The sequence below is a fragment of the Manis javanica genome, chromosome X (assembly GCF_040802235.1).
Source record: "Manis javanica isolate MJ-LG chromosome X, MJ_LKY, whole genome shotgun sequence".
In the NCBI taxonomy this organism is placed as follows: domain Eukaryota; kingdom Metazoa; phylum Chordata; class Mammalia; order Pholidota; family Manidae; genus Manis; species Manis javanica.
The window spans coordinates 13,716,084-13,740,435 of record NC_133174.1 but is presented as its reverse complement, the minus strand read 5'-3'; the positions used below and the strand labels follow the sequence as shown (position 1 = coordinate 13,740,435).

At 37.6% G+C, this 24,352-nt stretch overlaps 1 protein-coding gene across 8 annotated transcripts in view; it reads left to right on the top strand.

Annotated features, from left to right (window-relative positions):
• BCLAF3 (BCLAF1 and THRAP3 family member 3) overlaps positions 1-22,913 on the top strand; it is a 65,237-nt gene extending 42,324 nt beyond the window's left edge. For 4 of the 8 annotated variants that reach the window (XM_037020468.2, XM_037020471.2, XM_037020467.2 and 1 more), the window contains 5 exons: positions 261-376; positions 12,141-12,255; positions 13,724-13,819; positions 16,860-17,018; positions 22,767-22,913. In XM_037020468.2, coding sequence (XP_036876363.2) covers positions 261-376; positions 12,141-12,255; positions 13,724-13,819; positions 16,860-17,018; positions 22,767-22,796 — 516 coding nt within the window. In that variant the 3' untranslated portion in view covers positions 22,797-22,913. Of the gene's footprint in view, positions 1-260; positions 377-12,140; positions 12,256-13,723; positions 13,820-16,859; positions 17,019-22,010; positions 22,038-22,766 lie in introns of all 8 variants that reach the window. The other 4 variants (XM_037020469.2, XM_073228056.1, XM_037020470.2 and 1 more) reach the window with 4 other exon arrangements.
• The last annotated feature ends 1,439 nt before the right edge of the window (positions 22,914-24,352 follow it).

The following is a 24,352-nucleotide window of genomic DNA, read 5'->3' as shown; positions in this document are numbered from 1 at the left end:
ATAACACTTTGAATATATTTGGGTAGATAGCCTTTTCTCTGGGATAGAGTCCCAGAAGTAGGATTCCTGGTTCAAAGTTAGGAACTTCTTTGACTCTTTTGTCAATTGTGTCTCAAAATATTTTTATCAATTTACACTACCAGTAGCAGGATGAGTACAAGGTCACTTATTTAGGACTTTTACTTAAGGTTCTTATTAGAAATGGTCTTTGTGCAACTAACAGTAATGTGAATGGTTTGTCTTCTGTCAAAATTCCTCAGACTCTGGTCAAAATAATAGAACCAAATGACCTACGACATGACATTGAAAGGAGGAGAAAAGAACGGTTACAGAATGAAGATGAGAACATTTTTCACATAGCTAGTGCTGCAGAGAGGTAATCAATAGATGAAAAACATCTTGTTATCAGGGAGCTTTTGGTTTCAGCATATTTTTCAGTTTTTTTTGTTTGATGATAATTCTCATTTTAGTGTAGGGATTTAATCCTTCAAAGCCATCTTGTATGTTTATGTTTTAAAATGTTTCAGAGTTACTCAGTGATCATACTACGCTTTTTGATTTAAACAATACAAATTGGTGGGGTAGGTAAGTATTCGAGGGTCCTTTGTAATTCCAGAGAGGAGTATATAACAGCCTTTTGAATGTTAGTGGGAACAAGGACCAGCAAGTTTAGAGACCACTTGGTTTGAGCTGATTGAAACTCTGACTTATTCTGCTCTTTAGATTCCAGCATTTGAATATTATAAAATTTCCTGAGGTTAGTACAGTCTCTATCAGAACTCTTTGCGGATGTCTGTCCGTGAAACACAGGCAGGTGTACTAGAAAATGCAAAGGTGACCCAACTCTGAATTCTACCTCTGCTAGTTTACAAACTGTTTGCTCTTGGGCAAACATGCTTAGTTTCTAGAGCCTTTTCCTCTGTAAAATGAGAATAACCAATTTATGAGGTGGAGAGGTTAGAAATGTTAAATGAGCCTGCACATGTGAAGTAGTTACACTCTGCATGGCCATTTGATTGCCAGTAGATCCTTGTTTTTCTTTCTCAACCCTGTCCCTCTTTTTAGGGGCTCTGAGTATTCTAGATTGGCTCCAGCTTATCTCTAATTCTGAAAACTGTGTGGAATGCATGGCAGTTCTGGGACCCCATATGATTATGAGGTATAATTGAATGGAACCCTTGGGACAGTTCGCCCAGAAACTGGTGATGTATGAATAGGAAGGGCCAGTGCAAATTCTCTTTCCATTTTCCTTAGTGTCATTGCTAGGATTTTTGGCTAGATTTTTAAGTCGTGTGTGGTTAACTAGATCTTAGTCAAAATGTATGGAGCTTGTTTAAAACTGAACTCGATTCTAACAATAAGTTTGGGACTAATTAAAAAGTAGCAAAACTTTGTGTTGAGGGATGTAAAACACTTGAAAATAAAATAGTTAAAATCTTGTCCCTTGGTGGGCAAAAGTCTCCAGTTTCCTCATATAACACAGAATGACGGTGCTTTTTAGTGACACAAACTCTATGCCATGCTTTTCTTGACTCAGCAAGTGTAGAAACTCAGTGTATCAAGAAGGAGGATTTTTAAAACAGATTTAAGATAACCAGCATTATCATAAATACCATGTAATGCTTCAGAATATATCTTCTTCACTCTTTGAGTTGAATAAGAGCCGAAGCTCTGCAGGTATACCTAAGGTCAACACCTGGCTCCATGAACACTTAGCTGTGTGATTGACCTTGGACAGATTATTTAATCTCTGTTTCCTCATTTGTAAAATGGATGGTTAAGATTAAGTAAAGTGATGGGTGTAATGGACAGAGTAGACAGTCAGCATTAAGTATTATTAATGTTAGCTTTGTGGTATGGTTTTGTAACATGCAAAGATGTCTTTCTGCAAAGTATCTTTTGCTGAATCTGTTGGATTATTTTATTTGTATTAGATGGTGTGGCATAGTGGAGCCATGAGTATTTTATTTTTCATTTTTTTATTTTGAGACCGTTAATGTACAATTACTCGAACAACATTATGGTTACTAGACTCCCCCTATTATCAAGTCCCCACCACATACCCCATTACAGTCACTGTCCATCAGCGTAGTAAGATGCTATAGAATCATTACTTGTCTTCTCTGTATATACTGCCTTTCCCATGTCCCCAACCCCCTACATTATGTGTGCTAATAATGAAGCCCCGTTTTCCCCCTTATCCCTCCCTTCCCACCCATCCTCCCCAGTCCCTTTCCCTTTGGTAACTGTTAGTCCATTCTTGGGTTCTGTGAGTCTGCTGCTGTTTTGTTCCTTCAGCTTTTGCTTTGTTCTTATACTCCACAGATGAGTGAAATCATTTGGTATTTGTCTTTCTCCGCCTGTCTTATTTCACTGAGCATAATACCCTCTAGCTCCATCCATGTTGTTGCAAATGATAGGATCTGTTTCTTCTTACGACTGAATAATATTCCATTGTGTATATGTACCACATCTTCTTTATCCATTCATCTACAGATGGACACTTAGGTTGCTTCCATTTCTTGGCTATTGTAAATAGTGCTGCAATAAACATAGGAGTGCTTTAATCTTTTTCAAACTGGGCTGCTGCATTCTTAGGGTAAATTCCTCAGAGTGGAATTCCTGGGTCAAATGGTATTTCTATTTTGAGTTTTTTGAGGAACCTCCATACTGCTTTCCACAATGGTTGAACAATTTTACATTCACACCAGCAGTGTAGGAGGGTTCCCCTTTCTCCACAACCTCGCCAACATTTGTTGTTGTTTGTCTTTTGGATGGTGGCCATCCTAACTGGTGTGAGGTGATATCTCATTGTGGTTTTAATTTGCATTTCTCTGATGATTAGTGATGTGGAGCATCTTTTCATGTGTCTGTTGGCCATCTGAATTTCTTCTTTGAAGAAGTATCTGTTCAGATCCTGTGCCCATTTTTTTATTGGCTTATTAGCTTTTTGTTTGTTGAGGTGTGTGAGCTCTTTATATATTTTGGATGTCAACCCTTTATTGAATCTGTCATTTATGAATATATTCTCCCATACTGTAGGATGTCTTTTTGTTCTACTGATGGTATCCTTTGATGTACAGAAGCTTTTTAGTTTGATATAGTCCCACTTATTCATTTTTGCTTTTGTTTCCCTTGTCTGGGGAGATATGTTCATGAAGAAGTTGCTCATGTTTATGTCCAAGAGATTTTTGCCTATTTTTTTTCTAAGAGTTTTATGGTTTCATGACTTACTTTCAGGTGTTTGATCCATTTTGAATTTACTTTTGTATATGGGGATAGACAATAATCCAGTTTCATTCTCTTGCATGTAGCTGTCCAGTTTTGCCAACACCAGCTGTTGAAGAGGCTGTCATTTCCCCATTGTATATCCATGGCTCCTTTATCGTATATTAATTGACCATATATGTTTGGGTTTATATCTGGGCTCTCTAGTCTGTTCCATTGGTCTATGGGTCTGTTCTTGTGCCAGTACCAAACTGTCTTGATTTCTGTGACTTTGTAGTAGAGCTTGACATCAGGGAGCGTAATTCCCCCACTTTATTCTTTCTTCTCAGGATTGCTTTGGCTATTCGGGGTCTTTTGTGGTTCCATATGAATTTTAGAACTATTTGCTCTAGTTCATTGAAGAATGCTATTGGTATTTTGATAGAGATTGCATTGAATTTGTAGATTGCTTTAGGCAAGATGGCCATTTTGACAATATTAATTCTTCCTATCCATGAGCACAGGATATGTTTCCATTCATTGGTATCTTCTTTAATTTCTCTCCTGAGTGTCTTGTAGATTTCAGAGTATAGGTCTTTCACTTCCTTGTTTAGTTTTACTCCTAGGTATTTTATTCTTTTTGGTGCAATTGTGAATGGAATTGTTTTCCTGATTTCTCTTTCTGCTAGTTCATCATTAGTGTGTAGGAATGCAACAGATTTCTGTGTATTAATTTTGCATCCTGCAACTTTGCTGAATTCAGATATTAGATCTAGTTGTTTTGGAGTGGAGTCTTTAGGGTTTTTTATGTACAATGTCATGTCATCTTCAAACAGCAACAGTTTGACTTCTTCCTTGCCAGTCTGGATGCCTTTTATTTCTTTGTGTTGTCTGATTGCCGTGGCTAGGACCTCCAGTACTATGTTGAATAGAAGTGGGGAGAGTGGGCATCCTTGTCTTGTTCCCGATCTTAAAGGAAAAACTTTCAGCTTCTCGCTGTTAAGTAAGATGTTGACTGTGGGTTTGTCATATATGGCCTTTATTATGTTGAGGTACTTGCCCTCTATACCCATTTTGTTGAGAGTTTTTATCATGAATGGATGTTGAATTTTGTCAAATGCTTTTCCAGCGTCTATGGAGATGATCATGTGGTTTTTGTCCTTCTCTTTGTTTATGTGGTGGATGATGTTGATGGATTTTCGAATGTGATACCATCCTTGCATCCCTGGGATGAATCCCACTTGGTCATGGTGTATGATCCTTTTGATGTATTTTTGAATTCAGTTTGCTAATATTTTGTTGAGTATTTTTATATCTATGTTCATCCGGGATATTGGTCTGTAATTTTCTTTTTTTGTGGAGTCTTTGCCTGGTTTTGGTATTAGAGTGATGATGGCCTTATAGAATGAGTTTGGGAGTATTCCCTCCTCTTCTACTTTTTAGAAAACTTGAAGGAGGATGTGTATTAGGTTTTCTCTAAATGTTTGATAAAATTCTGCTGTGAAACTATCTGGTCCAGGCATTTGTTCTTAGGTAGTTTTTTGATTACTGCTTCAATTTCCTGGCTGGTAATTGGTCTATTCAGATTTTCTATTTCTTCCTGGGTCAGCCTTGGAAGGCTGTATTTTTCTAGAAAATTATCCATTTCTTTTAGGTTATCTAGTTTGCTACCATGTAATTTTTCATAGTATTCTCTCATAATTGTTTGTATTTCCGTGGTGTCTGGAGTGATTTTTCCTTTCTCATTTCTTATTCTGTTTATGTGTATAGACTCTCTTTTTTTCTTGATAAGTCTGGCTGGGGGTTTATCTGTTTTGTTTATTTTCTCGAAGAACCAGTTCTTGCTTTCATTGATTCTTTCTATTTTTTTATTCATCTCGATTTTATTTATTTCTGCTCTAATCTTTATTATGTCCCTCCTTCTATTGACTTTGGGTCTTGTTTGTTCTTCCTTTCCTAGTTTCATTAATTGGGAGTTTGGACTGTTCATTTAGGATTGTTCTTCTTTCCTGAGGTAGGCCTGTATTGCAATGTACCTCCCTCTTAGCGCCTTTGCTACATCCCACAGATTTTTGTGGTGTTGAATTATTGTTGTCATTTGTCTCTGTATATTGCTTGATCTCTGTTTTTGTTTGGTCATTGATCCATTGATTATTTAGGAGCATGTTATTAAGCCTCCATGTGTTTGTGGACTTGTTCATTTTCTTTGTGTAATTTATTTCTAGTTTCATACCTTTGTGATCTGAGAAGCTGGTTGGTGCAATTTCAATCTTTTTGAATTTACTGAGGCTCTTTTTGTGGCCTAGTATACGATCTATTCTTGAAAATGTTCCATGTGTACTTGAGAAGAACGTATATCCTGTTGCTTTTGGATGAAGTGTTCCATAGATATCCATTAGGTCCATCTGTTCTAATACGTTGTTCAGTGCCGCTGCCTCTTTACTTATTTTCTGTCTGGTTGGTCTGTCCTTTGGGGAGTGAGTGGTGTGTTGAAGTCTCCTAAAATGAATGCATTGCATTCTATTTCCCCTTTTAATTCTGTTAGTATTTGTTTCACATATGTAGGTGATCCTATGTTGGGTGCATAGATATTTATAATAGTTATATCCTCTTGTTGGACTGAGCCCTTTATCATTATTTAATGTCCTTCTTTGTCTCTTGTTACTTTCTTTGTTTTGAAGTCTATTTTGTCTGACACAAGTACTGCAACTTTTGCTTTTTTCTCCTTTTTAGTTGCATGAAATATCTTTTTCCATCCCTTCACTTTCTGTCTGTGTATGACTTTGGGTTTGAAGTGAGTCTCTTGTAGGCAGCATATAGATGAGTCTTGTTTTTGTATCCATTCAGTGACTCTGTATCTTTTGATTGGTACATTCAGACCATTTACATTTAGGGTGATTATCAATAGGTATGTACTGATTGTCATTGCAGGCTTTAGATTCATGGTTACCAAAGGTTCACAGGTAATTCCCTTACTATCTAACAGTCTAATTTAACTCACTTTGTGTGCTGTTACAAACACAACCTAAAGGTTCTTTTTGTTTCCTCCTTTTTCTTCCTCCTCCATTCTTTATATGTTAGCTGTCATATTCTGTACTCTCTTTCTATCCCTTGATTGACTTTGGGGGTAGTTGATTTGGTTTTGCATCTGCTTAGTATTAATTGTTCTACTTTGTTGTGGTTTTATTTCCCCTGGCGACTGCTATTTAGCCTTAGGAATACTTCCATCTATAGCAGTCCCTCCAAAATGCACTGTAGATGTGGTTTGTGGGAGGTAAATTCTCATAGGTTTTGCTTATCTGAAAATTATTTAGTCTCTCCTTCAAATTTAAATGATAACCTTTGCGGGTAGAGTATTCTTGGTTTGAGGACCTTCCACTTCATTGCATAAAATATGTCATTCCACTCCCTTCTGGCCTGTAAGGTTTTTGTTGAGAAATCTCATAGCCTGATGGGTATTCCTTTCTTTGTGATCTTTTTTCTTTCTCTAGCTGCTTTTACAAGTCTGTCTTTATCCTTGATCTTTGCCATTTTGTATGTCTTGATGTGGTCTTCCTTGGTTCCCTTGTGTTGGGAGATCCGTGTACCTCCATCGCTTGAGAGACTATCTCCTTCCCCAGACTGGGGAAGTTTTCAGCAATTACCTCCTCAATAACACTTTCTATACCTTTTTATCTCTCTTCTTCTGGTACCCCTATAATGTGAATATTGTTCCGTTTGGATTGGTCACACAGTTCTCTCAATATTCTTTCATTCTTAGAGATCCTTTTTTCTCTCTGTGCCTCAGCTTCTTTGTATTCCTCTTCTCTAATTTCTATCCCATTTACTGTCTCTTCTACTTTATCTAATCTGCTTTTAAATTCCTCCATTGTATGTTTCATTTCAGGTATGGAATTTCTTAATGATTGAATCTATGTCTTAAATTAGTCCCTGAGTTCTTGAATATTTTTCTGTACCTCCATGACCATGTTTATGATTTTTATTTTAAACTCTCTTTCAGGAAGATTGGTGAGTTCAGTTTCATTTGGCCCTTTTTCTGGGGTTTGTGAGATTTTGGTCTGAACCAGGTTCCTTTGACATTTCATTATTCTCTGTGATGCCCTCTAGTGCCCCAGGCTCCAGTCTCTGGAGCTGCTCAGCCCCTAGAGTGAGGTTGGGGGTTGTAGGGAAGCAGTGCTGGTGCCTGGAGGCAGGAAAGAGCTGTTTCCTGCTTCCCGGCTGCAGTGCCTGTCTCCAGTATCAGAGCCAGTGGGCCAAGCACACAGGTATAAGCCTCTCTGCTTGGCATCTCTAGCTGTTTAGGTGGGGCCTCCCTCCAGCTGTTCTGACGTCAGCGCAGTGACTGCCAGCTTGCGAGCAGGTGCCGTCAGGCCAGGAGGAAGGTTCATCAGACTGCATCTCACAGTGGGGGTCTTGGAGCTGACTAGGCAACCAGCGGAATGGGGCGCCTGAAGCTCCTCAAAGTTCCCAACCTGCTGGGTAGAGTGCTCCCAGACAACCTTGTCTACCTATCCCTTCTGCTGCGTAGCAAGCTCCGTGCAAAACCTGCCCCTTCAGCAGCCCTCTCTCTGCTAGGAAGCCTCTCAGACTGTCTGCCTTTCCTTTGTTCTAGAATGGCTGGATGTGGATCCCCGGCCTCCACAAATGGCTGGAGTCTCAGTCTTTCAAGCACTCTGCCTGTCCCAGCTCCCCAACCCCAGCAATCTCCAGAGCACCACACAGTGTAGGTCTGTGGTCCAAAGCAGACCTCCAGGGCTGGGTATTCAGCAATTCTAGGCTTCCACCCCCTCCCCGCTCCATTTCTCTTCCTCCCACCTGTTATCTGGGGTTGGGGAAGCGCTCCGGTCCCGCTAGATCAAGGCTTTCCTACGTTACCCTGTTTCTTGAAGTTTTGCTCTGTTCTTGAGGTCTGTATGTAGTCTGGTGCAGCCTTCTTTCCTGTTGTTGTTTTAGGGCTAGTTGTATTAACTATATTTGCACACTATATGTGGTTTTGGGAGGAATTCTCTGTCTCACCTCTCATGCCGCCATCTTGAATCTCATCCGACCTCATTAACATTTTTGCATAAAACGTTTTAGCAAGCCAGTGTATAGATTTCCATAGAATTCAGAAGAAATGAGATATGATGGAATCATAAATCATAGGATGTAGCAATTTCCCACCTGTGTGATTTTTTGCCCCTTAAAATTTGTATGCAGGCTGTTTTCTATGTTGCTCCCCACTGTATCCCCACTTCCTTGAGCTCAATTCATAGCTACTGAGTGAGTGAAGACTTTGCAAAGGATTAGATAGAACAGAGGATACTTATATTGCATTATATTTAAATCTGGACCACTGTTTATTCCCTGATACATTAAGTAATCTTTCCTAAGCATACCCAACACTAGGGCATTCTGTCTTGTCTCCAAGATCAGATCCTGTTCTCTATTTTCTCCCACTTTTGACCAATCTCTTACCCTAAGGTCTGCATGCCTTCTCCTGACACACTATTTCTCTACCTTATAACCAGCATTGCTAAGTTCCCCGTGGTGTTATTGAGGTACTGTGCTAGATAGGCATAGTACATGTGATAAAGCAGCTTCAAAATAGTATCAGTAAACTTTGAGAGAACATCAAACTGCTGAGACTTTCATTTTAGTGAGGCAGGTTACAGAAAACATCAGATTTTATTTTTGCTATTGTAAGAATCCACAATCTATACTGAACCAGAGTTAACTTTAGAAAGATCTTTTACTCATATTTCAACAAATATTTGTATATTAGTTTCTATGTTCTAGTCACTGCTCTAAGCACTGAGGATACAGAGAAAACTATATACAAGGCCCTTGCCCTCATGGAGCTTAAAATTTAATGGTAGGAGAAAGAAAAGAAACAAATACATGTCAGTGAGTGATTAAGTGAAGAGTAAGGTTGAAGAGCAAGTTTGAGAGAATAGAGTGCTATGTGTGGTGTGATTTTATTTAGGATAGTCATGGAATGCACTTACACAATTATTTTTAAAAATTGAGCAGGGATGTGAATTAAGTGAGGAAGTTAGCCATAGAGGTTTTGGGGGGATAGTATTTTAAGGGAGGGAACAGCAAATACAAAGACCCTAAGGCAGGATCATGCTTGCTGTTGTTTAAGGACTAGAAAAGGGGACCAGTGAGGCTGTAACAAATTGAAAAAGGGAGAGAGTGAATGAATGAGGCCAAATCATGAAGAGCCTTGAGGGACATGAAGTCTTTGCATTTTACTCTGAGTAAGATTAGAAAACACTTTGGGTTCTAACTTGAGAAGAGATGTAATCTCATTTAAATGTAAAAGGTTCACTCTGGTTGCTGGGTGGAGAATGGGCTATAAGAGGTAGAGAAAAAACTGTATCTTTCTTATGTAAGAAAAAGATGAGAGACAGGAAGTCAGAGCATGGTACGATAGGCCCTTAGGGGACCAGGTTCCTTAGATCTTGCTCCCCAGACTTCCTCTGCATATGGCATCTGCTTCATGGTCCAATATGGGTATTTGTGCCCTAGCCATCTTATCTACATTCTAGCCTTTTCTTTAAACACTTCCTGGAACTTACACATGACACTTCAGCATTGGTCAAAATTTAGTCTCCTGCAATACTTAGCTTCAGGGAGGCTAGGAAATAGATTCTTTAACTCAGACACCTATTTGCCTAGTCAAAAATCAAATATCAAAGGGTTTTAAGTTCTTTTATCTTGGTAAAATATACATATAATAAATTGTACCATTTTTAACTGTATAATTCATTGACATTAAGTACATTTACAATGTTGTCCAACCATCACCACTATCCACTCTGAGAAATTTTTCATCTTCTCAAACAGAAACTCTGTACCAATTAAATAGTAACTCCCCACCCCTCCGCCCCATCCACTAATAGCATCACCCTTCCACACCCATGACCTCTATTCTTTCCATCTCTATGAATTTGCCTGTTTTGGGTACCTCACATATATAAGTGGAATCGTATAATAATTGTCCTTTTATGTCTGGCTTATTTCACTTAGCAAAATGTTTTCATCCATGTTATATGTCAGTAGTCCATTTTTTAAAATTTCACTCCTTTATAAGGCTGCATAATATTCTGTTATATGGGTATACCACATTTTGTTCATCCATTTTTCTGTTAATGGGCATTTAGGTTGTTTCCGTCTTTTGGTTATTGTGAATAATGCTATTATGAACATTGGTGTTGCCATCTCTTTGATTGTAGCCATCCTAGTGGGTATAAAGTGCTGTCTCATTGTGGTTTTGATTTACATTTCCTAATAGCTAATGATGTTGACTACCTTTTCATGTGTTTTTCTTGCATCTCCTTTGGAGGAATATCGACTCAAATCCTTTGCCCATTTTTAAAATTATTGTATTTTTATTACTGAGTAAGAGTTCTTTATATATTCTGGATACTACTCCCTTATCAGATATATGCTTTGTAAAGAGGAATTTTTAAAGTCCATTGTTTGGTTTATGGAAGTGGTAGTACATGCTAATGGTAAACATTTGGAAACATATAACAAAATATAAAAGCAAAAGTATAAGGCATTCTTAATTTCACCATTTAGAGATGACCACTGTTACTATTTAGTACACTTCCTGTCATTTATATTTTTCTGGCCATATATGTGTATATTTTAAATAATTGAAATGATTCTCAGTATATGGCTTTGCACCCTACTCTTTTGATCTACTATCATATCATGAGCATTCTGATGGAACATGGGAGTTTTTAATATTTTGAAAAACCCTTAGTGTCTATTCCATGTCAGGTTCTGGGATCAGAGCTGGGGCCACAAAACAAACCATCCATAGTACCTCCTGTGAAGGGGTCAGGCTTCTTAGTTGGGACAGACAGGTACACCAGCAGTTATACACATGAGCAATGGATGTAAGGACCCCCCCAGATGCTGTGCATGCACATAGGAGTGCCTATTCCACCTCAGAGGGGTCTGGGAAAACCTTCCAGGAGCAGTTGCATTGGAGCTAAATATTGAAGTTGATCTTAGTGGAAGGAAATTACAACAGAAGAAACTGCCTGTGTAGAGGTGTGGAAGCAGGAGAGATTGTGGCGTGTGCTGGCATCTGCACATAGCTAAATGTTCTCAAAGCTTAGTGTGCATGTTGGGAAGATTGGAACAAAGCAGCCAGCATGGCAGGAAGGGCCAGAGCATGACGAGCCTTGGGGGTGATAATGAGGAGTGTGGATTTTATCAGTGGGGGACCTGTGGTAGGGACTGAAGGAGGGCCAAAGCGGTGAACAGTTTGTTCATGGAGCAGGAGGAGTCTGGGGAACATTGCAGGGACATGTGGGATGTGACAGGGAGAGGACTCCCCAAGGGCTGTGGAGATGAGGCCCCAGAGTCAGAGAAGAACCTCCCTCTCAGATAGGACTGCCTGGGAAAAGTGCTTGGAGGCCTCTGAATCTCATGATGACAGGAGAGGAAAGCTGTCCTTTGCTGCTGTGGCCCAGCAGTATCAGAGGCCCCAGCTCTGTCACAGAGGGGACCTGAACCAGTCACCCGACTTGTCTCCAGTGCTTTCAGCAATAGGAGTATTGGCAAGGGAGGTCTGTTGTTGCCAGAAGCTTAAGAGCAGTGATTATCTTCCCTCAGAAAGAACGCGTTCTACGTATGATTTCAGGGACACCCATCCCTGGACCCCAGATTGAGAACCCTAGTCCAGGGAATGCTGTTTTTCAAACCCTATTGCTATCTGCCAACTTAGCTAAATAATGTTTGTTGAAAGATTAGGGGTTTAGCCCTGATAACTATCATCTGTAATTTTAGTAGTGATAGAGCTTTGAGATTTTTTTTTTTTACTATCGTGTTGCTTTAATTGTTTCTAAAGGGAGTAATTTGCTTTCTCTTGTTTATTTATTAGATAAAGGTAGACTAATAAAAGATTCTTATTTTCTCTTTCATTCTATTAGGAATGATCAGAATTCTCATTTTCCAAGGCTGAGGAATACTAATGCTGATGGATTCCAAAAACCTACATGTTTTATAAAATCGAATTTTAGAAAATTTACTCAGAAACCTTACATGGTAAGATTGCAGTTGCAAACTTTCATTTTTGTACATTCCATTCTCTTCATGGATATCTGTATATAGGGAGATCACCAGTACTTTTCAAGTTTGTAACTGTTCATTAAGTACATGTTATGATTCCATTGTTCAGCGTTAGGGTTTTATTGAGGCTTATAGTTCTGACAGAAGAATTGGTCATCTCTTATTTAATTTAGCAGGATTTATTGCATGTATTATAGTACTAGCTTTTTTGGACTTAAGATTTTTTTGGAACCTTTATTAAGGTATAATTTATGTACCATAAAATTCACCAGTTTTACATGTACAATTTATTATTTTTCATAAACTTACCAAGATATGTAACAATCACCAGAATCCAGTTTTAGAACATTTTGTGGTCCCAATGAGAGCTCTTGTGCCTGTTTAGTTATTTCTTGGTCTTACCCCAGCTAACCACTAATCTTTCTGTTTCTAAAGATTTACCTTTTCATAGGGCATATCACAGAATGGCAGTTTTCTAAGAGAGCAAGCAACAGCTAGAAAGATGGAAGCCAGAGTCTATCTTTAACTTAATCTCCAGAGTGATATCCCATCAATTCTACCATACTCTATTTGTAAGAAGCAGGTCATTAGGTCCAACCCATACTCAAAGGAAGGGGATGACATAGGGCCCTGGATACTGTAAGGTGGGGATCACTGGGAGCCTGCTCAGAAGCTGCCCAGCACCATCCTCCTACTGGCCCCCAAAGAGTCACAGCCCTTCACATGCAAAATACACCCCTCCCTCCCAAGGCCCCCAGAAGTCTTATCTCATATGTATCTTTATGTACATATTCAAATTTATAGACAGGACAAATTCAAAATAACTACTGTGGAAAGGGTTTTATATCACCTTTTGTTTTTGTTTTTAAACTGGGGAGAGGGATAAAGGTGTGTAAGAGAAAAAATGGTGAGAAGTACAGACTCCATAGCAAATGGAATAAATAGAAGATTATACACCTAAAAAGAAACTCATCAGAATGGACCCCATCATTTTCTGTTCCCATCAGAGGATTCAGGTTCTTTGTGGTTACAGTATTAATACCCTGACGTCTGATATTTTCCTAGTCCTGGTAGGAGCATCACCTCAAATCCATTGTCTGAGTCAGCAAAACCTGCTAACTGCAGTGTTGAGAATTTGTTTTCCTCTGAGGCAGTGGGAACTCTTTGGCAACTCCAGATAATAATGGGCTTGTTTCTCTTCTTGACACCTGAATAAATTGATGGTCCATTTTCTAAAAGTCACTTTTTTACACTTTTCACATTCATGAATTAAACTACCTCCTCACAAACTAGCATAGGTTATGTGAAGGCAGATGTGTGTATGTTCCTACAACTAAGCTACATGTTACATGGTTGTGTTCTTAATCCTATACATTTAAAATGTGTTTTTTAAACAGTAAAGTAAGCTTTTAAAAATAAACCTGAAATACTTTTTTTCATGCAGAATTATCATAGTATGCAGGGAAAAGGCATTACTAACAAACCATTTGGAGTTGAGGCAAACTATCAAAACTCAAGAGGCTTTAGAAGACCTTTTAAGGTATCTAGTGTTATTTTTTCATTTAATTCCAGCTTTGGGTTCATGCTCTGAACATAATGTTCTAAGTATTCATAAATTAAAAGCTATCTTTGTGATATTTGAAATAATAGCTGTAAACTAGCATTTCTGGACATTTATGGTTAACTGTGATCAGTTTAATATTGACCCCTTTCCTCAGGACTTGATTTTCAAATGTTTTTTTTTTTTACCAGTGGAACCCTTTTTCAAACATTACATGTAAACACAAAAACATAAAATAGATGCAAATGGAGTGACTTTAGGTGGGGAGGCAGGCAAAGTCCCGGATCTTCCCCTTAAGCCTACCCCTCTACCTCTGAGATGTAAGTTCCTAGCTGAATAGCCTTCTCCAGGATTCACAGATTGGAAAAACCTTGCCCGTAGACAAGCAACCCTCAGAGACCTTCTGGATCATCAGAGAAAGATTCTGGTCCAAAAAGCTCTGTTAAAGTATATTTCATCACATTCTAATTATTGTACAGCTATGTCTGATGTAAGGGATAGTTTTCATCAACCAACATGTGTATCTAGAACACCCTATCCTCCAAACATATGAAATAATAATTACAGTGTTAGGTATTGTTGCCCTCTCCTTGTTCTCAGAAGTTGATGTGATTTTTAAATCCATTTTGACTGAATTTCCTGCTAATGATAGATACTTTATTCTTATTTTGCACGCTACAGTGTCTCTTTCCCCTTCCCCTCAAAAAGAAAAGAGTCTGAGCTTTTTATGTGAAAGTGGCAGGCAGGCTGGATAGAGTAGTTAGCTTATCGGGAGTAAGTTAGCATGAGCAGAAAGGCAGTATGAACTAGCCCCAAACCATAGACTAGGAGGGTAGCCAAGTGATCTTCTGTTAATGCCTTCTTGAGTCAAACTCTCTAAAAGTCAAAAAGATTTTTCTCACTGGGAATAACATACTTTGTAGACATTGGTTAGATAACATTTTTAGCCAGTTGTTCATGTACTTAAAAACATGTGACATTAGGTTTTCAAAAATAGCTATGACCATAGAATATATAAACATGTTTTACACCATCTTTTAATATCTTGAGTAGTGAGGCATAAAATCAACTGAAAATGTGATGTCTGCATAGCTTAGAGACAGCATAGGTGGGCTTTCAGATACAGGTGCTTCCTACTTGTTACTTTTCTAATTTGTCAGATATAGCTGATTGTAGTATTTTTCTAAAACTCCTATAAAATCTTTTTTTCTTTTCAAAATATGTACACTAATCTTTCCTCTTGACCAGTTATTTAAAGCTGTGTAATGTTACATATTGCTTAGAAATTCACAATTCTTCATAGTAAAATAGGGGGAAGAAATAACCCTTCATAAGGCAAAGAGCTATTTCATTATAATTTACTTTTTACATGAGGTGGACTACTCCAAAACCACATAGTAAACACCTTATTAGATACGTAAAAGTGCACAATGTGAATCTCAAGGTTAGCTCTGATGTGTCGTTTGTGCAGATAGTTTTAACAAAATTATAGTGTCTCATTGTAATTCTGCTTTCCCTGAAAATTTTTGTAGCCTCAAAAAAATAATTGGAAAATAGACCTGGCATAAATACTTTTTAAAACTTAGACATGCTTCATTATGCATGACATACCCATTTGTTAAATAATTGGGGAAAGACAAACCTACTTAGTTTTTATAATCACTCAAGTGTAATATGTCATTTGTACATTTCCCACATGGGAAACATAAATATTTGTTATCCTCTTATGTCTGTTGTAATATTGGTCATTATGCAGGCTAGGAAATGGTCTTTTTAAGTGTAACTCTTACCTTGAAAATATTTGCTTGAATTTTTATGGTAAAGAAAGATTGGCTCAAAGGTACTTGATAGGAATAAAGTTAAGAAAGTGTTTGATTCTTACATAGATGTTGATACTTGATGTCCCCCAACAATTTGGGATTTGATATATTTCACTATGAATCTGAAGGATAATTTTAGCTCATTAGAGGTTTTGAAAGTTGTATTTTTTTTAGAATGATGAATTTCAAATTTTTTAACTTAGTGTTAAAAATTGGTTTTGTGGAATCTGAAAATAAACCAAAACAAAATGAACAAAGCAGCAATCGATGCAGAGACACCGAGAAGTGACCAGTGGTTACCATGGGGCAGGGGTTTTGGTGGGTGGGTGAAATAGGTGAAGGGGATAAAGAGGCACAAAATCTTAATCATAATGTACGTGAGTCATGGGGATGAAAGTACAGCATAGAGAATGTAGTCAATAGTTCTGTAACATCTCTCTATATGTTAACAGATAGCTGCACTAGTTGGGGTGAGCATTTAATGATGTATGTAACTGTCAGATCACTATGTTGTATACTTGAGGCCAATATAATTGTATATCAACAATATTTCAACAAAAAATATATAAAAAACTGAATTATTATATAAAATGAGGTAGGAAGCTGGTTTGAGGAAAATTACCATCACCAGCCTCTTTGCTTTGGATGTCTGTAGTGCCTAGAATCTATTTCTCATACTAATAAAATAGATTTGGAAGCTGTAGTGTTTTTGTTCACTTGCTTGTTTTTTATTGAGGTACATCTAATAAAGTGTACAAATCTTAGTGTACAACTTATTGAATTTTGAGATGTGTATACACTCATATAACCATCACCCAGATCAAGATACCAAACATTCTTACTAATTTCTTTTCCCCCTTTACTTATTTCACCTATTCCCCTCACCTGCCTCCGTTATGGCAACCACCAGTCTGTTCCCTGTGTCTATGAGTCTGTTTCTGTTTTATTCATTTGTTCGTTTATTTTTCAGATTACACATATAAGTGAAATCATACGGTATTTGTCTCTATCTGACTTACTTCACTTAGCATAACACCCTCTAGGTCCATCAGTGCTGTTGTAAATAACAAGATTCTTTTTTATGGTTGAGTAATATCCCATTGTATATATGTACTTCATCTTCTTTACTCATTCATCTGTCAATTGACATTTAGGTTTGGGAGCTGTAGTTTTAACATTAATTGTTTTTTCCTTTACAGAACAACTTTACAGGTGGCAAATTCCAGCCCCGTTATAAATCAGGCCTAGTACAGAAGAGCTTGTACATTCAGGCTAAATATCAGCGTTTACGGTTTGCTGGTCCAAGGAGGGGATTTATCACTAATAAATACAGAGAAAGATTACTGAGGAAGAAAAAGGTTAGTTGGATTATGATTATTTTAAAATGTTGAGTGACTTTTGAACTCCTAAATTATCCATATTTGATGACTAAATTGGGCTTTCTATTTAATTTTGACTTAAGAAACAACCTAGATTTCATTTCAAAAATGTTCTTATTGCATGGTAAAGAAAAACTTCAAGGTGTAGGGGTACTAGAGTTGTGAGAATGTTTAATCTTAAAATGCTTTTAGCTTTTATACCTCAAATACTTTGAATAAGCTGTTTGAGCTTTCTACTTTAGAATTTCTATTGTATGATTAACCTTTGCAGTGGAAATTAGATAAAAAGACTTTTCACTGATATGTCTTAGCCTTAAACAATGTGAATTATCTAAGTGCCACAAAATATTGAACTGCCTATATAAAAAGGGTGCAATTGCAAAATACACTAACTCTTCTTTCCCCATTCATATATAGTTTTTTATTGACAAAATATATATAATGTAGTTTGCCATTTTAACCATTTTAAGTATACAGTTTAGTATTAATTATATTCATAATTCTGTGCAACCATCACCACTATATGTTAACTCTTGATGTTAATAAAAAATTTCTTTACTTGGTAATATAAATTTTGTACTCTTAGTTGTGGATTGGTTTTCTTCAAATCTGCCATGTTGATATGTAAACATGCAGTAAAAATATATAAAATTATGTTCTACGTATTTTAAAAGAGAACAGTAGCATTACATCACTTCAGTGAGGCATGTTTGTCAATTTTTTTACTAATTTTTGTTAATAATTTTGGGCTAACATTTTCTTCTGAGAAATGTGTATATATCTAGTGTTACTGTCAAATAGTCCAACTGTGATTTTATAGATTTAGAAACCATAAATACTTCCTTACATGTTTGTACTCATGAAGCCTTTACACTGAGCTTACTTAGTGATTTTAGTAAAACTTATTTGTTGTAAGATGGACTAGTAGAATGGAGTTGACAACTTATTTTCTTTAAGTTTAGGGTTAAATATAACATCTTCTGTAACTGCTCCCCACCCGTACCCCAATTTTAACTGAGTGCCTTAGAAGAGGTTTCTAATTACTCCATGTGTGTCACTCTGGGTGTTATGAAAGCCATCTCTTTAAAATGTGAGTGTGATTGGGGTTATTTTTTCCCCCACTCTACTGTTGGATTGAGGTACCGCTTCTCTTCCTGTCTCATGTGGCAAGTTTCTTTGCAGCACATCTTCTAGGCATTTGTCCCCTGTCATAGCGGGTAGCCTGGCTGTTGTTGGGGAACATTGGTGTCACGTGAGGAGAAAGGCCGAGGCAAGCCTTCTCCTCAGTCACAAGGTCGGGTTTTAGGCACATGTTGTGTGTTTCTCTTCTGTTACATCTGTGCTGAACTTTGAGTGTTAGCTTTGTTTAACTCCATTTTTGCCTCTGTGTTTAAGATGACTTGGGGGCTCCTAAGTGCTTACTTGACTGACTGCCTCAGCCTACAGTCTCTATATGCTCATTGCACTTGCTGCATTTCATCCTTCCCTCCTTTGCCTCATCTTGCCCAATTCCTGCTCACTACCCAGTTCTTTCAGCCCACGTTGACAACTAGCGTCATTTAAAGCAAATAGAAACCAGACATCAAGCCTTCATCCTAGGCCACAAGAAGTATGCCCTAGAAGGGGCCACAACCTGCTGTAGGTCTCCAGTCTTTAGGGCCTAGGCTTTTTGTATCATCTAAAATGATGCAGTTAGAGTTAGGGCCCAGTGTAGGTTATGGCCCCGCCTTCCTGTTGCCTTTCACTGCCATCTGTTCTTTCACTGGCCCCTTAATTTTGTCCTCCTTCAATTTTATTAAATAAAAGCAAAGAATCAGAAACCATCCGACTTACAGAAGTATGCTATTTATTACTAGCTGCCAGGGTGGGTTCATTTTCTTGACACCACCACCAGTATTTCCAATTGCTCCTTTTTTGGGGGTGCCCAGGTAATGCAAAGTAGTAAGACTCAGGATGAGAAGGTGTATCTTTCTTGGGTCAAGTGGGAGGTGGGGAACCAGCCTTAACCAGTTGTGCAGGCAGGTTCATTTTGGAAAGTGAACATTGGGAATTTGAAGATCTGGAAATTAATTCCCTGCAAACGATCTGTACCCACATGCTCCTTGGGAAGTCTTCACATACCCCTAAGGATATGCATAGCCCATTTGACAGTTGCTGACGGACTTAACCAAGCCTCTGTTGATGACTTGGAGATAGCTTACAGGCTTTCATTAGTTTTGGTCACACTGCTGAGCGTATTGAAATTTTGGTATCTTGTTAGTGCCCCCTTAATCATTCAGAGTCTCACCAGAAGCACATGAAAGAGCCTGTTCACCTGCACTACAGCTGGTGCCCCACATTACCAGTCTTTATTATCCATGCTCAGTCTAACAGCAGAAAACAGTTCTTGTTTGCCTTTCTTTGATTATTAATGGCGTGAGCATATTTCTTATGTGTCTATTGGCCATTTGTATTTCCCCCTTCAGTTTCCTTATTCCTGTGCTTTGTCCGTGTTTCTGTTAAGGGATGGTATGTTTTCTTACTGATTTGTAAGAGCCCTTGATTTGCTGGGGTGTTACCCTGTCGTATGTTTTGCTGGTATTTGTTTTATGTTTGTCAGCTGTTTATGGTGGCTTTTATATTATAGAACTTGTAAATGTTCATGAATCTGTCAAGTGTGTCCTATATGGCTTCTAGATTTCATATCATGCTTATGCTTATAAAAATTTCTTACTGTGTTTCCTTTCAGGGGTTTTATGGTTAATTTTTAAAACAGAAATATTTATTCTGTTTGGAATTTATTTTTATGATATAATGTGAGGTCAGAGTCGAATTTTTTTCCCCAGCAGAGAGGCAGTTTTCTAACACTGTTTATTGAATAACTTTTCCTTTCCCCGGTGACTGAGAATGCTGTATTTACTGTATGCTGCATGCTTATGTTTTCCTGGTTTGTTTTTGGGCTCTTTGGAGCCTCAGCTTGTTCCCTTGCCTCCTGTGAGTTTTGCTTATTCCATCCCTTCACTACCAGGACTGTCACTGTCCTGAAACACAGATTGGATCAGATCCCTCTTATGCAGTCACCTTCCAAGGATTCTGTTGCTTACGAGAAAAGAAACCAGACTCGTAAGCGAGGTCCAGCTGTCAGCTACCTTTCTAACCACATTTCTCCGTGGACCTTCTGCTTTTTGGAGCATAACGTATATTTTCATGTATTTGTATCTTTGCTCTTGCTGTTCTCTTGCCTAGAAATAGCCTCCTGATCCCCATTCTTTCTTCTTAAACCCTGCTTTCCTTTTAAGATCTACCATAAAGCCTTACCAAAGTCCCTTTGTCAGCTCTTATTTCATTTGGTCTCCAACTGTTGCTGTTTACCTTCATATTTCCCCAGATAGATGATCAACTCCTTAAGGACAGAGAATGCCTTGTTAGTTTTCATATCTTCCCCTACCGCCTTTCAGATAGTCCATCTTTTAAAAAGGCTTGTTGAATGAAATGGTATCTAATCATACACGCACACTCCCACACACACACATACACATCCATAGCTCTAAAAAGTTAGTGAACAGCAGCCATTGTGTCAGGGCACCCCAAAACCATCCCTAGGTTGGGTGATTGGTTAGGAGGACTCAGCATATAGTGGCCCTGGTGACTGTGATATGTCACAGTGAGTGGGCGGCTGCACAGCACAATCAGCACAGGGAACTGGTACACGGGTGCAGTGCAGAGGACCCCAGGTGCAAGTTTCCAAGAGGCCACTCCCAGTGGAGTCACACAGGACATGCTTAATTCCCCCAGCAGTGAGCTGTGACAACACATGGGCAATGTTGCCTACCAGGGAAGCTTATTAGAGACACAATGCCCAGGAAGTTCACTGGGGGCTGGTCATGTAGGCACCCCTGCCAGCCACATACCCAAATTCCAGCTCTCAGAAGAAAGTGGGTGTTCAGCATAGACTATATCGTCTACACAGTTTAGGCACTCATCAGTGGTGGGAACCCTCCCCAAATCTAAGTTCCCAGATGCCAGCCAAAGGCCAACCTTGTAAGCAGGGCTTTCAAAAGACAGCAGTCAGGTATGCTACAGTAACTCTTTTTTGCACAACCATACTTTTGAAGAGCTTAATTTCACAGGTGGTAAATGCCTAAAGAGAAGAGGAAAAGATCAATATGTTAGAATCGTCAGGGAATGTATGCTAAGTACTTTGAAGTTCTGTTCTCTTTACAGAGGAGGTAGGTTGTGAGCTGAGTCATAGAGAAGTGCAGGACATAGAAGCCAAAGATCCAGTTTGGGAGTAGAATGTAGAGTTGGGTGGAGATAAGGGTGTGCAAATCATATGGGCCCTTGACAGCTGGGTAGAGTATTGAGCATGTGATGTGATAGCAGTAGGGTATCTTCCTAGACTGAGAAGGAGAAAGTGGTACTTGACATGATTGCTTGGTGAGTGGCGAGTAGGCAGGGCTCCAGGGAGGAGATGAGATACAGGAAGACCAGCAAGGGAGCATTTGCAATGACACAGTGTCAAGTTGTGAAAACCTAGACGAGGGTAGTACTCATAAATCTAGTTCAGCATTCTGCTTTAAAACCAGTTCTCAAATATTTGGAAGACTGGAGGCATCAATCCAAGAGAAACGATATCGAAGTGAAGATGATTCAGAATAATCATACATTTTTATAAATAACACATTTCACTTGAAAAAAATTGTTTAATTATTATACTTTGCTTTTGAAGTTTTTAGTAGGCAACAGATACTTTATTTGAAGATCAATATATGATTTTGATATTATATAATGAATAAAGAAATGGAATATAATGAAGTCTAGCTCTATTTAAAGGAATGATGACAAAAATATGTACATGTATTTTGACCATTTTATTAACCAAAATAGTAAGAAGAATAAGAATTTTCTATCATCTCTGTTTTTGTTTGGAATTAAATGTTTCCATGCTAATATAAATGCCAAAAAATAAATGAACTTTTAAATCTCTTTCAGTTTGATAATGTAAGATCCTAGTAAAAGGTAAGGATATATGTATTAATAAAATTTTTAATGTCCCTGAAAAACATGCCATTTACTACTTCTGCTCTTTATTAGTTGCATGGTCTTTTGTCCAGTTTGTGGTTAGTAATTTAAGTATAGCATCACAGTGTAGAAGCCACGTTCATTACCCTTTAATCATAGTTTTATTGTTCTTGTGAATCCCTTTTTCTGTGTTTATTGAAGAATTACATCTTTGTATGTTGTAGGTAACCATCCAAAAACAAGAAAGCTTTTCCCCCCTCTAATAGCTTTCTCTGCTGTCAGCCAAGCTGGGAGAGTCCAAATAGTTTTAGCTTATAGGTACCACATGACAGCAAAGATAAGGTACCAGTTAGAGGCTGTGTGTATGGTACAGCAGGCTCCGTACTGGAGGAACTAAGGTTTAAGAGCCATGATTTTTTACCAGGGATTTCTCCAGTGAAACTCACCCAAATAGCAGAATACTGTTTTCATCAACTTATTAATACCAGTGTATTGAGTGCCATATATTTTCTTTGTCCTACTAACTTATCATTTGATATCTGCTTTGATGTATTCTGTTGTTACTTTGTGTCTTTGGGGTTCCACATACCTTCGTGGGGATCTTGGGTGCAAGTAGTACTATATAAATTAAAATATCTTGAAAATTGCAATGTGAACAAAACTCTAGCTCAGACATTTTAACTGATGCATCTTTTGAAGTCTATTTCTTCTGTTTTCTCTTAATAGGAATATACAAACATTGCCACAGCCGTCTAATCTGGAATTGTTACAGATGGAAATGACACTACAGGACGATATTTGGGAGCATCTCTTTTTGTCAGGAGTTAGACTTGGCACTAGAGCTCTAATAAAGTAACTTTCTTGTTAAAATAACTATTTTTTTCGTAGTGGAATGCTTCAACTTTTTTACATTTAACAGTTCCTTTTAAATTACAATATTCAATTTAAAAGTTGTATTAAGTACAATTTCCTTTGCAAAAAGTCTCAAAAGGGCATTATTTGTTGATGCATTTTTCTCTGAGCATAGTTTCATAGAGAACTTAATTATATCCAGATATTTATATGTCAAAAGTTTTGCTTATGTAATAATAACAAATATCTGAATTGTATAGTGTCTGTACATGAAAGAACTTTAAACAGCGGCCTTATGGTAGCAAATTTTATACCAGATTTTTCTTTTTCTGATGACACTTAGGTTTATAACTTGAAGTTTTCCTAAGTTTCTGAAGATTACATCTATATAGTCCATACATTTCATATTATGATATAAGAAGGCAAGAGAAAAGGTGCCTCAAATTTTCCATCAGGTAGTTATGAGTGCACTGAATTTTTAGTAATTGGTTCATTCAGTTTTTTCCACAATTATTTGCTCTTTTCCAAGTTCAAAATGCTATTGTGGAAAATATGTAAAGATTTTGTAATATTTATTCCATCTTACTTTCCCTCAGGGCAAGTTTGTGCATATCATATTTTTAAAGGCTTTTTAAAAATCAGACAAAATCTCCATGTTTGGAAATTGTACTTTACTACTACAGCATTATACATTTTGCAAGCACATATTACAACGTTTGTTTGCAGTTTAGTTGTATTGAATACCTACTATGTTTAAGATAAAACTGAAGATGTTTTAAATGCTATTTTAAGCCCCAATACCTTATTTCTTTATGTTCCTGTGTTCTGCCTAACAGAACATATACATTCCGAGTTAAATTGTTTTGAAATGTTTACTTGCAATAAAATATTATTGCTCGTTCTGTTTGAAGAAGTTACTTACCAGTTTGTGAGAACCTTATCTTAATTTCCTATGAGAATTACAGCCCAGAATAGGACCTGTTGATGTTTAAAACACTGTCCTGCACTTACAAAGACAACTTTGTAAATCAAAATCTGGTCAGAACTTGATTTTTCGTGACTGGGTGATGAAAAATCTTAAACATTTAATTGTCTTTTACATATCTTTAAAAGATATTGAAGCCATTTCCTTAGTGGGTCAGCAGTAAGGGGGAAGCAAGAACACTTGAAACATTAGAATCAGGTAATAAATTTAGGTAGATGGCCTGACTTATGCTGTGTACTGTCTCTATAGGTCAGGTTTTCCAAATATATTTAACATTCCACTAATGGCAAGAAAGAAATGCATGCACACATTACTATGACAACTTTATATTGTGTTAGGTACTCATAACATCTGCCTTAAATTTTAAAATAATCTATTTCCATATTCTAGGGGACAGTTATAAACCTTGAATATTTCACCATTTGGCTAATGCATACTTATTGCACAGATCCTGAGTTAATTTAGAGCAGTGTAT